General features: G+C 39.3%; 1 protein-coding gene across 2 annotated transcripts in view; it reads right to left on the reverse strand.

Moving 5' to 3' along the window:
- B3GNTL1 (UDP-GlcNAc:betaGal beta-1,3-N-acetylglucosaminyltransferase like 1) overlaps positions 1-13,836 on the reverse strand; it is a 118,215-nt gene extending 104,379 nt beyond the window's left edge. The window contains exons 1-3 of one of the 2 annotated variants that reach the window (XM_081220637.1): positions 13,780-13,836; positions 12,127-12,243; positions 11,927-12,026 (exon numbers count right to left, since the gene is read on the reverse strand). In XM_081220637.1, the coding sequence (XP_081076763.1) occupies positions 11,927-12,026; positions 12,127-12,243; positions 13,780-13,827 (265 nt within the window). In that variant the 5' untranslated portion in view covers positions 13,828-13,836. Of the gene's footprint in view, positions 1-11,926; positions 12,097-12,126; positions 12,244-13,779 lie in introns of both variants that reach the window. The other variant, XM_081220638.1, reaches the window with a different exon arrangement.
- Between the last annotated feature and the right edge of the window lie 412 nt (positions 13,837-14,248).

The raw sequence follows: 14,248 nt of genomic DNA on the forward strand, positions 1-14,248 counted from the left end.
CTGGTTAGTTCTGGCACTGCAAGAGTGGTTCACTGTTAAGAAAAATACTAATGTAATTTACTACAATAAAAATGTTAGGAGAAAAAAATAGGCAATCACTTTAACGGATACCTAAAAGACATCTAATAAATTCTACACTGACACCTCTTTTTTTTTTTTTTTCTGGCTGCACCATGCAGCACATGGGATCTTAGATCTCCATCAGGGATCAAACCCACGTCCCCAGCATTGGAAGTGCAGAGTCTTAACCGCTGGACCAACAGGGAAGTCCCTGATGCCTCATTTTATGAAGGCTTACTAAATTAGAAATATCAAGTTACCTTGATAAAGGTATCTATCAGAAAGCAATAGCAAATGTCATACTTTTAACACTGAAACACTACAAACATTCCCACGAAGCCAGCACAGTAAAAGGATTCATTAATGTGATTCCACATTGTTCTGCTACCCCCCCCAAAATATGTGAAAAATAAAGAAATAATTAGAAATAAAGAAACAAAATTATAATATTTATTCAGGATTAGATTACCTAAATAGAAAATCTGCGATAATGTGAAAAACTATCAGCGTTGGACAAGACAGGGAACCAGTGAAACTGGTAGTCTATCCTCTCTACCCAAGTCCAACACTAGAAACAAAAGGAGACCATAGACTCTGAACTTCCAATTTAAAAACTGCAAGAACCTCGAGAGGAGACAGAAGGAGGCTGTACCCTGACGTGGAAGGAAACCCAAATACCACAGTCCAGAGGCTCGCTTGGCAAGAACTTTTGGATTGTGTTCCTTCCTCCACCCACCACTGTGTGGGGAGCTGAGTGCCCACCCCTCCCTCCATCGCTGTGAAGCAAAACAACAGCAGGTTCAGGAGGCAGCACCAGGATTGGCAGAAGCTGTTCCCACAAATACAGAAGACAGCCGTTTCAGGCCTCCTCCTTCTCTTCTCCCTGTCCACGCCAAAAAGGAAAGGAATTGCACGGAACAGAGGAACATGGAAGGATGAACGGAAGGATGAACAGAAGGAAGGGAAGCGGGGGGTGGGGGTGGGCAAAAGCAGTACAGGCAGGTTACCTAAGGGGCAAGCTCACCTGTATGGGGAGGTGCTCTGGGGGCAGCAAGTAGGGACTAAAGGAAGGCTAATAAAGCTTGTGATGAAATTTCTTCATCACCGGATCCACCAGCCAACACTCAAACATGCCAGACAAGGACATACAAAAGGTAAAAGAATTCATCGCCAGTAGACCATCACTGCAAGAAATGTTTAAAAAAGTCCAGGCAGGAGGAAAATCATAGAAGATGGAAATCTGGCTCTACACAAAGAAATGAAGAGCACTGAAAACTAACTATATGAGTAAATGAGTAATTTTCTTTCTTATTATTTCGGTCTCTTAAAAAGATGATTGACTGTTTAAACTAAGTTAATACCAACGTTTGTGGGGTTTACGGTACATGTAAAAGTAGAATGCCTGACAACAACAGCCAACAAGGCAAGAGGGGAGAGAAGGACATGTCCTGTCATGAGGTTCTCACACTGTATGTGAAGCTGTACACACGTCTGAGGGGCTGAACTTGGTAAGCTGACAGTATATTCTGTAAACTCCAAATCAACCACTAACAAGGCAAAAAAGGAATTATAGCTAATAACCCAACAAAGGAGATAAAATAGAACCAAAAGAAATTTTGATTGGAGCTGGCCTGACAGCACAAGTTCCATAGACTGCTTGCCAGCAAAACTGGTAAAAATTATTTTTTTAATAATTTAATTTTAAAAAATTATTTTAAAATAATTTTTTAAAAATTATTTTTTAAAAACCCAACCATTTACAGTCTCTGGAAATGGCCCTAACACACAGCAAATGAAAAATATATTTATTCAAGAAAATCTACGAAAACTCAGTAATAGTGAGGGTCTAGGTATTTGAGCCAAGACCTGCTCCTTCTCTCCCCCAAGAAGGAAACCTCACCCCAGGCAGGTACAGCCAAAAATACAAGGTTCCCTCTTCTGCTAGGCCCGTCAGGAAGCTATTTTCCTGGGAGAGATAGGGCATCAGCATTTTTTATCCTGACTCCAGGTACCTGTTGCTGAGGCTGAGTCCCAGGCAAGTGCAGTTGAGAAGTGGGGCTCCCTTCTCCCACTCAGCCCCCATGCTGGGATGGACTCTGTCTACACTGGGAATGGTATCACCAAGAATACTGGGGACCCAAATGCCCTTGCCCTAGTTTGTGGGGTGGGGGTTCCATATTGAGAGAGACATGGGGTTACTGCCCACCCCCTGCTTCATGTGCAACAGGGTGTGAAGTTCAAGCCCTAGGGCACACCCAAAACAGTGGTGAGAGGCAGCTGGTAAAGGAGATTGGTAGATTCATTGGCAATATAGGCTAAACTGTGGGACGACCAGTTTGCTAGACATAAACGGGTAAGAGACAGCTGAGAAGAGCCCTCCTGGTGTCAGAACAAACTTTAAACACTGACCTCAAGAACTATTCCTTTGAAGGAATCTGAATTCACTTAATTATTCTTATATAGCAATTTATGCTCTTAGGTATTGTTGAAAACAGTAAAGCAGTCAGCAATAAGTGGAGCTTGACAGCTGGGTGTGGTCAAGCAGAGAGAGGCCAGCCCACACCACTGTCACCTCAGGGTGACTGTGGGTACACCCAGCACTGTATTCCTGAGAGAGATCATTAGAGGTTTCACACTGCAAGGGCAGGGGAGCAGACTTTACTAAAATTATCCAACCAGTCAATATACAAGCAAACAAGTCAATAATAATAACAAGCCTAGTCGGGGTGGGGGGGACCAGTACCCAGAGTTACTATAATATATTATCTAATACGTCCAGTTTCCAACAAAAATTAGGAGACATGCAAAGAAACAAGAAAGCATTACCCAGACACCTAATAAAAATAAGGCCCAGAAACTTCTACTGAGAACGTCACAGTGTCTAATTTAACAAAGACCTCAAAGTAACCATTATAAATATGTTCAAAGACCTAAAGGAAACCATAATTAAAGAAGCAAAGAAAGGTATGAAGACAATGTCATATCAAATCAAGAGTATCAATAAAGAAACAGAAATTATTAAAAAGGACCAACTGGAAATTCTAGAGCTGAAAAGTATAACGCCCTAACCAAAAAATACCCTGGAGGAACTCAACAGTATATTTGAATTGGTAGAAAAATTAGCACACTTGATGGATAAAAATAATGCAATCTGAAGAACAGAGAGAAAAAAGAATGAAGAAAAATAAACACGACCTCAGAGAAATCTGAAATACTATTAAAGACACTAATATATGCATAATAGTAGTACCAAAAGAAAAGAGCAAAAAGCACAAAAAATATTCAAAGATATAATGGCTACAATCTTTCCAAATGCAGTGAAAAACATTAATCTACACATTCAAGAAGCTCAACAAACTCCAAGGAGGATAAACTCAATAGATTCACAACTAGATACGTCATAGTAAAAACACTGAAAGTCAAAAACAGGGAGAAAATCTTAAAAGAGACAAGGGAAAAGAAAGGAAATCTCAGTAAGATTAACAGTTGACTGTTCAGCACAAACAATGGAGGCCAGAAGGCAGTGGGATAACATATTCAAAGAACTCAAAGAAAAAACTGTTAACCAAGAATCCTATATCCAGTAAAACTATCTTTCAAAAATAAAGGAGAAATTAAGACATTCCAAATAAACAAACACTGAGAGAAACTGTTGTTGATTCACCTTACAAGAGATACTAAAGGAAGTTCTTTAGATTAAAAAGATTGACCCCAAGTGATTCCAGGGAGTATTTCAAATCCATGAAAGAAAATAGACAGCACCAGTAAAGTAATTATTAATTATAAAAGACAGTATAAATGCATATTTCTTCTGCTAACTGAAGTAGCAGTAGTAAAAAAAAAATTGTATAAAACAATATGTAACAACCCAATCAAAACATGGGTGGGGGCTTCCCTGGTGGCGCAGTGGTTGAGAGTCTGCCTGCCGATGCAGGGGACACGGGTTTGTGCCCTGGTCCGGGAAGCTCCCACATGCCACAGAGCAGCTGGGCCCGTGAGCCACGGCTGCTGAGCCTGCGCGTCCGGAGCCGGTGCTCCACAACGGGAGAGGCCACAACAGTGAGAGGCCCACGTACGGCAAAAAAAAAAAAAAAAAAAAAAAGGGTGGAAGATCTAAACAGACACTTCTCCGAAGATGACATACAGATGGCCTAGAGGCACGTGAAAAGATGTTCAACATCACTAATTATTAGAGAAATGCAAATGAAAACTACAATGAGGTATCGCCTCATACCAGTTAGAATGGCCATCATCAAAAAATCTACAAACAAGGGCTTCCCTGGTGGCACAGTGGTTGAGAGTCCACCTGCCGATGCAGGGGACACAGGTTCGTGCCCCGGTCCGGGAAGATCCCACATGCCGTGGAGCGGCTAGGCCCGTAAGCCATGGCTGCTGAGCCTGTACGTCCGGAGCCTGTGCTCCGCAACGGGAAAGGCCACAACAGTGAGAGGCCCGTGTACCGCAAAAAAAAAAAAAAAAAAAAAAAAAAATCTACGAACAATAAATGCTGGAGAGGGTGTGGAAAAAAGGGAACCCTCCTACACCGTTGGTGAGAATGTAAACTGATACAGCCACTATGGAGAACAGTATGGCAATTTCTTTAAAAACTAAACATAGAGCTACCATATGATCCAGCAATCCCACTCCTGGGCATTTATCTGGAGAAAACCATAATTCGAAAGGATACACACACCCCAGTGTTCACTGCAGCACTATTTACAATAGCCAGGACATGGAAATAACCTATATGTCCATCGACAGAGGAATGGATAAAGAAGATATTGTACATATATACCATGGAATATTACTCAGTCATAAAAAAGAATGAAATAATGCCATTTGCAGCAACATGGATGGACCTAGAGACTGTCATACAGAGTGAAGTAAGCCAGAAAAAGAAAAACCAATATCGTATATTAATGCATATATGTGGAATCTAGAAAAATGGTACAGGTGAACCAGTTTGCAAGGCAGAAATAGAGACACAGATGTAGTGAACAAATGTATGGACACCAAGGAGGGAAAGCAGGGGATGGGGGATGGGATGAATTGGGAGACTGGGATTGACATATATACAATAATATGTATAAAATAGATAAGTAATCAGAACCTACTGTATAGCACAGGGAACTCCACTTCACTGTACAGCAGAAACTAACACAACATTGTAAACCAACTATACTCCAATAAGAAATTAATTTAAAAAACAATATGTAAGTAATGTATTATTGGGTCTATAACATACAGAAACTCTGTATCTGGCAAAACTATCCTTCAAAGATGGAGAAATTAACACATTTGTAGATAAACAAAAGCTGAGGGAGATATTCACGAACAGATCTGCCCTACAAGAAATGCTAACAGGAGTCCTTCTGGCTCTAATGAGAACACTAGACAGTAACTTGAAACCATACAAACAAATGAAAAACATTGATGAAGATTACTATGTAGCTAAATATAAAAGCCAGTATTATTTTACTTTCAGTTTGTATTTTTCCCACATGATTTAAAAGACACATTAAACAGTGATTATAAACCTATGCTAATGGGCAAATCATAAAGATGTAATTTGTGACAAAACTGATATAAAGTGGGAGGTACACAGCTGTACAGGAGCAGAGCTTTATACACTATTAAAGTTAAGTTGATGTTAATTCAAATTAGATTGTTATAAATTTAAGATGTTACTTGTAATCCCCACAGTGATGACTAAGAAAATAACTTACAAATACACAGAATAGGAAATGAGAAGGGAATAAAAATGGCACACTAGTAATAACCAATTAAACATAAAGGAAAGCACTGATGGAGGACTGAAGAATAAAAGAGATAGACAGCATATAGAAAACAATAGCAAAATGGCAAAAGCCTCGAAAGTAATTACTTTAAATATAAATGCTCCAATTAAAAGGCAAAGACTGGCAGAATGGATTTAAAAAAACACATGATCCATTTAAATGCTACAGGAGATTCATCTTAGATCCAAAGGCACAAATAAGTTGAAAATGAAATGATGGAAAAAGATATTCCATTCAACCAACAACCAAAAAAGTGCTGGAGAGATTAAACTAGTACTAGGGAAAATAAACCCTAAGTCAGAAATTGTTACAAGAAACAAAGGACACTATATATTGATGAAAGGGTCAATCAAGAAAATATAACAATTATAAAACTATACACATCTAACAAGACAGCCCCAAAATAAATGAAGCAAAAATGAACAGAATTGAAGGGAGAAACATAATTCTACTATAGTAGTTGAATACTTCAACACCTCACTTTCAATAATAGATAGAACATCAAGACAGAAGAGCAGTAAGGTAATAGAGGACTTGAACAACACTATAAACCAACAGACCTAACAGACATACACAGAACAGTCTACTCAATAACAGCAGAATATGCATTCTTCGTAAGTGCACATGCAACATTCTCCAGGACAGACCACATGTCAGGCCACAAAACATATCTCAAAATTTTTTTCAAGACTGAAATCAGATTAAGTATCTTCTCTGACCACAATGGAATGAAACTAGAATTCAATAACGGAAGGACAAATAGGTGAAAATTAAACAACCTACTCTTAAGTAACCAATGGGTCAAATAAGGGAAATTAGAATATACTTAAGAGATAAATAAAAATAAAAATACAGCATACCAAGACTTACAGGATTCAGCAAAAGCAGTGATCAGAGGGAAATTTATATATAAATGTCTACATAAAAGACGCCTCAAGTCAACAACCTAACTTTACACGTTACGGAGCTAGAAAAAGAAGAACACATTAAACACACAGCTAGCAGAAGGAAAGAAATAATAAAGATCAGAACAGAGATAAATGAAATAAAGACTAAAAAAACAACAGAGAAAATCAATGAAACCAAAAGTTGGTTCTTTGAAAAGATCAACAACATTGACAAACCTTTAGCTAGACTAAGAACAAAGAAGCTTCAAATTACTAAAATCAAAAATGAAAGTGGGGAGACTTCCCTGATGGTCCAGTGGTTAAGACTCTGCACTTCTACTACAGGGGGTGCAGGTTCGACCCCTGGTCAGGGAACTAAGATCCCACAAGCCGCGAGGCACGGCCAAAAAAAAAAAAAAAAGCAAGTGGGTTCATTACTATTAAACTTAACAGAAACCTAAACAGATTATAATTGAATATTATGAACAACTGTATGCCAACAAATCAGATAACCTAGATGAAATGGACAATTTCTAGAAACACACCAACTATCAAAACTAACTCAAGAAGAAGTAAAAAATCTGAACATACCTATAACAAATACAGAGATTGAATCAGTAATCAAAATCTCCCAACAACAGCAAAAATGCCTAGGATCAGACGGTTCCACTAGTGAATTCTACCAAACATTTAGAGAATTAACAACAATCCTTCTCAAACTCTTCCCCCCACCAAAAAAAAAATAGAAGAAAAGGAAACACTTCTTACTCATTCTACAAAGCCAGCATTACTCTGATACTATAGTCAGACGGAGACATTAGAAGAAAGGAGAACTACATACCAATATCCCTTATGAATATCTATGTAGAAATCCTCAACAAAATACTGGCAAACTAAATCCAGCAGCATATTAGAAAGATTATACACCATGACCAAGTGGGATTTATCCCAGTAATGCAAGGGTGGTTCAACATACGAAATCAATCAGCATAATATACCACCTTAATAGAACTGAAGGAAAAAAACCTACATGATTATCTCAACTGATGCAGAAAAAAGATTGGACAAAATCCTCTTTCATGATAAAGAAAAACACAGTCAACAAACTAGGAATTGAAGGGAACTTCCTCAGCATGATAAAGGGTATTTGTAAAAATCCACAGCTAACATCACACTCAATGGCGAAACACCATATGCTTTCCCCCTAAGATCAGGATGAAGAAAAGGGTGTCTCCTTTCTCCACTCCTATTAAACACTGGAAGTTCTAGCTGGAGCAATTAGGCAAGAAAAAGAAATAAGGCATCCAATTAAAAAGGGATAAATAAAACTATCTCAGTTGCAGATGACATGATGTTAAATATAGGAAATCCTAAAAACTCACAAAAAAACTACTAGAGCTAATAAACAAGTTCAACAAAGTTGCAGGATACAAGATCAATACACAGGAAAATCAGTTTTCCTATACACTAACAATGAACAATCTGAGAAGGAAATTAAGAAAACAATTCCATTCACACTACCATAAAAAATAATAAAATGCTGAGGAGTTAATTTAACCAAAGAGGCAAAAGACTTGTACATTGAAAGTTAAAAAACATTGATAAAAGAAACTGAAGAAGACCTAAGACCTAAAGAAAGATATTCTGTGTTCATGAATTGGAAGACTTAATATTGTTAAAGTGACAACACAACCCAAACAGATATACAGATTCAATGCCATCCCCATCAAAATCCCAATGGTCTTTTTTGCAGAAATGAAAAAACTGGTCCTAAAATTCATATGAAATTGCAAAACAATTTTGAAAAAGGAAAACGAAGTTGGAAGACTCACACTTCCCAATATCAAAACCTACCACAAAGCTATGGTAATCAAAGCAGTGTAGTACTGGCATAAGAATAGAGTCCAGAAATGAACCCATTCATTCATTTACGGTCAACTGATTTTCACAAGGGTACCAAAACTTTCAATGGAGAAAGAAGAGTCTTAAACAAATGGTGTTGGAACAACTCAATATCCACATGCAAAAGAATGAACTTATATTCTTACTTCACACCATATACAAAAATGAACTCAAAATGGAACAAAGACCTACATAAAAGAGCTCAAATTATTAAACTCTTTGAAGAAAACAAAGGAGTAAATGTTCATGACCTTGATTAAGCAATGATTTCTTAGATAGGACACCAAAAGCACATAAAATGACAACAAAAATAAATTGGATTTTATCAAAATTACAATTTTTGTGCATCAAAAATTATTCTCAGGAGAGTGAAAAGACAATCCAAAGTATGGGAGAAAATATTTGCAAATCATATATCTGATAAGGGTCTAGTATCCAGAATATATAAAGAACTCTTACAGCTCAACAACAAAAACGCAAACAATCCAATTTTAAAATGGTCAAGGGATTTGGATAGACACTTCTCCAAAGAAGATATACAAATGGACAACAAGCACACAAAAAGAGGCTCAATATCATTAGTCAGTAGAGAAATGAAAATCAAAACCACAATGAAAAACCATTTCACACTCACTAGGATGGCTATAATAAAAAAGAACACAGAAAATAAGAAGTGTTGGTAAGGATGTGGAGAAACTGGAGCCCTCATACATGGTTGGTGGCAATGTAAAATGGTGCAACTGATGTGGAAAATAGTTTGGCAGTTCCTCAATATGCTGAACATAGAATTACAATATGACCCAGCAATTCAACTACAAGGTATATACCCAAAGGAACTGAAAACCTATGTTGAAACAAAAATTTGTACACAAATGTTTATACTAGCGCTCTTCACAACAGCCAAAAGGTAGAACAACCCAAATGTCCCTCAGCTGATGAATGGATAAACAAAATATGGTACACCTATACAATTAAATATTGGGTTGGCCAAAAAGTCCGTTTGGTTAATGAATACATTGTTCAATAAAGTTCTCGGTGCAAATGAAAAATGTCTTTTATTTTTACTTAAAACCAAATGAACTTTTTGGCCAACCCAATATTATTCTCTCATAAAAAGGAATGAAGTACTAATATATGCCTCAACATGAACCTTAAAAACATCTTACTACATGAAAGAAGCCAGTCACAAAAGAACACATATTATATGATTCCATTTATACGAAATGTCCAAAACAGGCAAATCTACAGACAGAAAGTAAATCAGTGGTTGCATAGGGCTGGGGGGAATGGGGGATGGAGGGTGATAACTAAAGGATACAAGGTTCCTTTTTGAGGTGATGAAAATGTTCTAAAATTGACTGTGGTGGTGGCTGCACACATCTGTGAACATACTACAAAACACTTGATTGTATACTTTGATGGGTGGATTGTGTGGTATATAAATTGTATTTTAATAAAGCTGTTATAAAAGATATTTAATTAATCCAAAAGAAGGCAGAGAAAGAGGAAAATGGAATGAAGAATAGATGCGACTAATATAAGATAATAGCGAGAGACTCAAACCTAACCACATCAATAATCATATTACATGTAACTAATGTAAACATCCCAGTTAAAAGGCAGAGATTGTCAGATTGGATTTAAAAAGCACCATCATATGTTGTCTACAAGAATCTATAAGGGAGGGGGCATCCTTTAAATATAAAGACAGGAATGGGTTAAAAGAAAAAATGATGGAAAAGATACACTATGCTAACACTAGTCAAAATAAAGCCAGAGCAGTTATATTAATATCAAACAATGTATACTACCAGAGGTCAGGAGGGTTATTCATAATGATGAAGGGGTCAATTCTTCACAACAATCTCAAATATTAACAGAGTTTCAAAATACACAAAGCCAAAAATGATAGAACTATAAGGAAGAATAATAAATCTACAATTAGAGTTGGAGATTTCAATACCCCAACTCAGTAACTGAGAACAAGTAGACCTTGTATCAGCAAGGATGCAGTAGATTTAAACAAGACTGTGCCCAACTGGACTTGATTTACATTTACAGAAAACTCCACCAACACCAGCAGATACACAACCTTCTCAAGTGCACACGGAACATTTGCCAAGATAGGCCTTACCCTGGGCTATAAAGTAAATCTTACTAAATTTAAAAGATTCAAGTCAAAAAAGTATGTTCTCTTACTTCAGAGGAATTACATCAGAAATGAATAATAGAAAGATATCTGGGAAATCCCTCAAATATTTGGAAACTAAATACTAAATACTTCAAATAATCCATAAATCACATAAGAAATCAAAGGGGAAATTAGAAGGTATTTTGAAGCTGAATGAAAATTAAAACATAACATATCAGAATTTGTGAGATGTTGCTAATGCAATAGTTAGAGGGGAATTTATATCACTAAATGCCTATGTTAGAAAATGAGAAAGGTCTCAAACCAATGACCTCAGCTTTCACCTTAAGAATTACAATAAGAGGGGCTTCCCTGGTGGCGCAGTGGTTAAGAATCTGCCTGCCAATGCAGGGGACATGGGTTCGAGCCCTAGTATGGGAAGATCCCACAGGCCACGGAGCAACTAAGCCCGTGCCCCACAACTACTGAGCCTGTGCTCTAGAGCCTGCGAGCCACAACTACTGAGCCCGCATGCCTAGAGCCTGTGCTCCACAACAAGAGAAGCCCCTGCAATGAGAAGCCTGCGCACCACAATGAAGAGTAGCCCCCACTCGCCACAACTAGAAGAAGCCCACGCGCAGCAACAAAGACCCAACACAGCCAAAAATAAATAAATTAATTAATTAAAAAAAAAGAATTACAAAAAGAACCAATTAAACCCAAAGTGAGCAGAAAGAAAATAATACAATTCAGAGTCGAAATAGAAAACAGACAAAATAGGAAAAAGAAAAACAATATAGAAAATCAATGAAACCAAAAGCTGCTTCTTTAAGAAGATTTTTTTTTAATGGACAAAAACAAACCTAATGTGACAATAAAAGAATTTTAAAAATTAGAGGTGACCAATAATGACCAATCACACCAGGAATAAAAACACCCAGTGGCTTTCTGTTGGGCTGAAAAAGTAAAGAATGAGCAGTGGATGTACACAAATCCTTACTGAAGCATAAGAAAGCCAGGCTTACCGTGTCCTTAATAAGTGGTATACTCAAGTATTACTCAGGATAATTTTCACCAGGATTTGAACAACAGGAAACTATTTAAGTACATAAGTCGATAAGAATAATAAACTAAACACGGTTACTGACCTCCTCGGGGAGAAGGAGAATCGTGCCCTCCAATGACCACGAGGATGCCGGAATCTTCCAGCTTCTCTTTCCATTTTTCAATGATAGTCATGGACTTGTCCTGAAAGCACGAGGACGTTGGCAGGTCAGGAAACTTTCCTCCAAACAGTCAGAGGTGACTTACACTAGGGCTAAATCACCAACAGGAAGTTCATAAATACCTTACTGGCATCATTAAAAATGGAAAGCTCCATGGAGCCTTCGAAGTCCTGCTGCAAAACAGACCCCAAGCACTCGTCCAGCCACGGTTCAGCGTCATGGACCGGGAGGATAACAGACTGGAATTCAAAACAAACCGATTGAGAAACAAGTGTGGAAACTGAATACTCTTTCCATGGCTCTAATTTACTTCCCCATTACCATCCGCACAATGCTTATTTCCAAAGGGCAAGACCTGACTTACAGAGTAACTCAGAATAAGCCTTCCAGGGAAAGAATATGTCCTGACAAAAAAAAAGGTGTCTATGCCTCCTCTCAAGATTTATTGTCTTAGATTTCCCAGAATTGGTCTTTTGGATGCTTTTGAAAAGGAAACAAAAATCTGAAAGGCATCAAAAATATTCCCAATACAATGGCAAATTCATGTGTTTCCCAATCAGTGGTCAGAAACATCATCATTTTGGTTGAAACAAGCATCTGTGTATCTTGAACCCACTCATGAAATAAGCATTTTCAGTAAACCATGATGTTAGAGAAACTGCAACAAAGAAACCCTTTTAAGTACCCCCTATACTTGCTTTAACAAAGTATGGGGGCGGGGCTGGGAAAAGGGGAGGTGACCTCCCTCCAGCTCTCTCTTCCTTTGCTCTACTCAGTTTAGGATAGTTTGGCACTGTCCTCTTCTCATAGGGCCCACATAAAACAAAAATTTATGAAGTGTATGGAGTAAAACCAGTGAATCTTGACTGCCAACAAAACAACTGATTACAGGATTTGTCTTAATTCTGTACTATTACATTAAGCAATACAGAATACCCAATGATAGAAGTTACAGTCGGTCCTCACCCTTGAGTTTATACCCTAACGAAGAGTGGACATATTCCCAAGTAAGAAAACAGAAACACAGGTCATCCAGGTGTGAGCGTGTGTCTACATATGCATACACGTGCAAACATACATACATGCATATATGTACGAATTATATATCTATACAGAATATAGATATTTTAAATGCTAAATCTGAATATGGTTATGAAAAGCTCACAGATGTAAGCACTGAAAATACAGTTCTGTCAAGTTCTTTACTCTGAGGATCTGATTCAACAGTGGTATCCCTTCCTGCATTTATGTTATCCACATAAGTAGTTCCCTAATTTACATACATATTTACTTTACTTTGGAATTATTTTTTAAAGGAAAGAATATTTTTACTGTTTTCAAGATCTACAATACAAAACATAATGTGAATTTCTGCCAAAGATGAGCCTTGATTAATCTCTGTTCGCACTCCTGCTGGTGCTTTAACGTTGATTTGGGCAGAGACCCTCATAGGCTGCCCAACAGAAGAGGCGGTGGTGGTGTGGGAAATGGAGACCCAGGATGGGGAGAGGAGAGAGGGAGGGATGGAGGGGAGCGGGTCGGAGAGGAGGAGGACGGAGGGGAGAGGGACGGAGTGGAGAGGAGAGGAGAGGAGAGGAGAGGAGGGGACAGGAGACGACCGCAGAGTCGGGGAGTCAGAGTCAGGGAGGGGTACTGGAGCTGAGGGGCGGGGAGGGGCGAGGAGGGGCGGGGAGGGGCGAGGAGGGGCGGGGAGGGGCGAGGAGGGGGGCGCCACCCCCATCCCCACCTCCCACCACCGCCAGCCCAGCACCTACCACTTGGATGGGGGAGCGGGCCTGGCCCGTGTACCCGCTGGCCTGCATGGTGCGCGTTCCTCGGGCCGCCCCGCCCACTTAGCCCTACGGCGCGTGCGCGGGCGGCTCGCCGGGAGGCGGGGCCGAGGCCGGGCGCCTCCGATTGGCGCAGAGGGACGTCGATCCAGCGGGGACCTGCAGGCAGTGGAGAGGCGCGGCCTAGAGCGGCGGGAGGACAGTCCAGCCAAAGCCACAGGCACAGTCCCCCCACCTTCCACCCCGCCACAGCCACAAACACTCGCACACGCACACACCCTCCCCCCCCGCCCCGAGGGAGCTCATCTGATCTGCTTAGAGGTCCGCAGTGAAGCAAGTGTTACAGGAGTTCCTGGGTTGTGCAGAAGGTGGGGTTTGTGGGAAGACGCTGCGCTGTCCCGGTGGCTACGCCTTCCCACGTGTGTCCCTTCTCTGACCAGGAAAGGTTCTATGT

This window comes from Mesoplodon bidens, assembly GCF_964165515.1.
Source record: "Mesoplodon bidens genome assembly, chromosome: 19".
In the NCBI taxonomy this organism is placed as follows: domain Eukaryota; kingdom Metazoa; phylum Chordata; class Mammalia; order Artiodactyla; family Ziphiidae; genus Mesoplodon; species Mesoplodon bidens.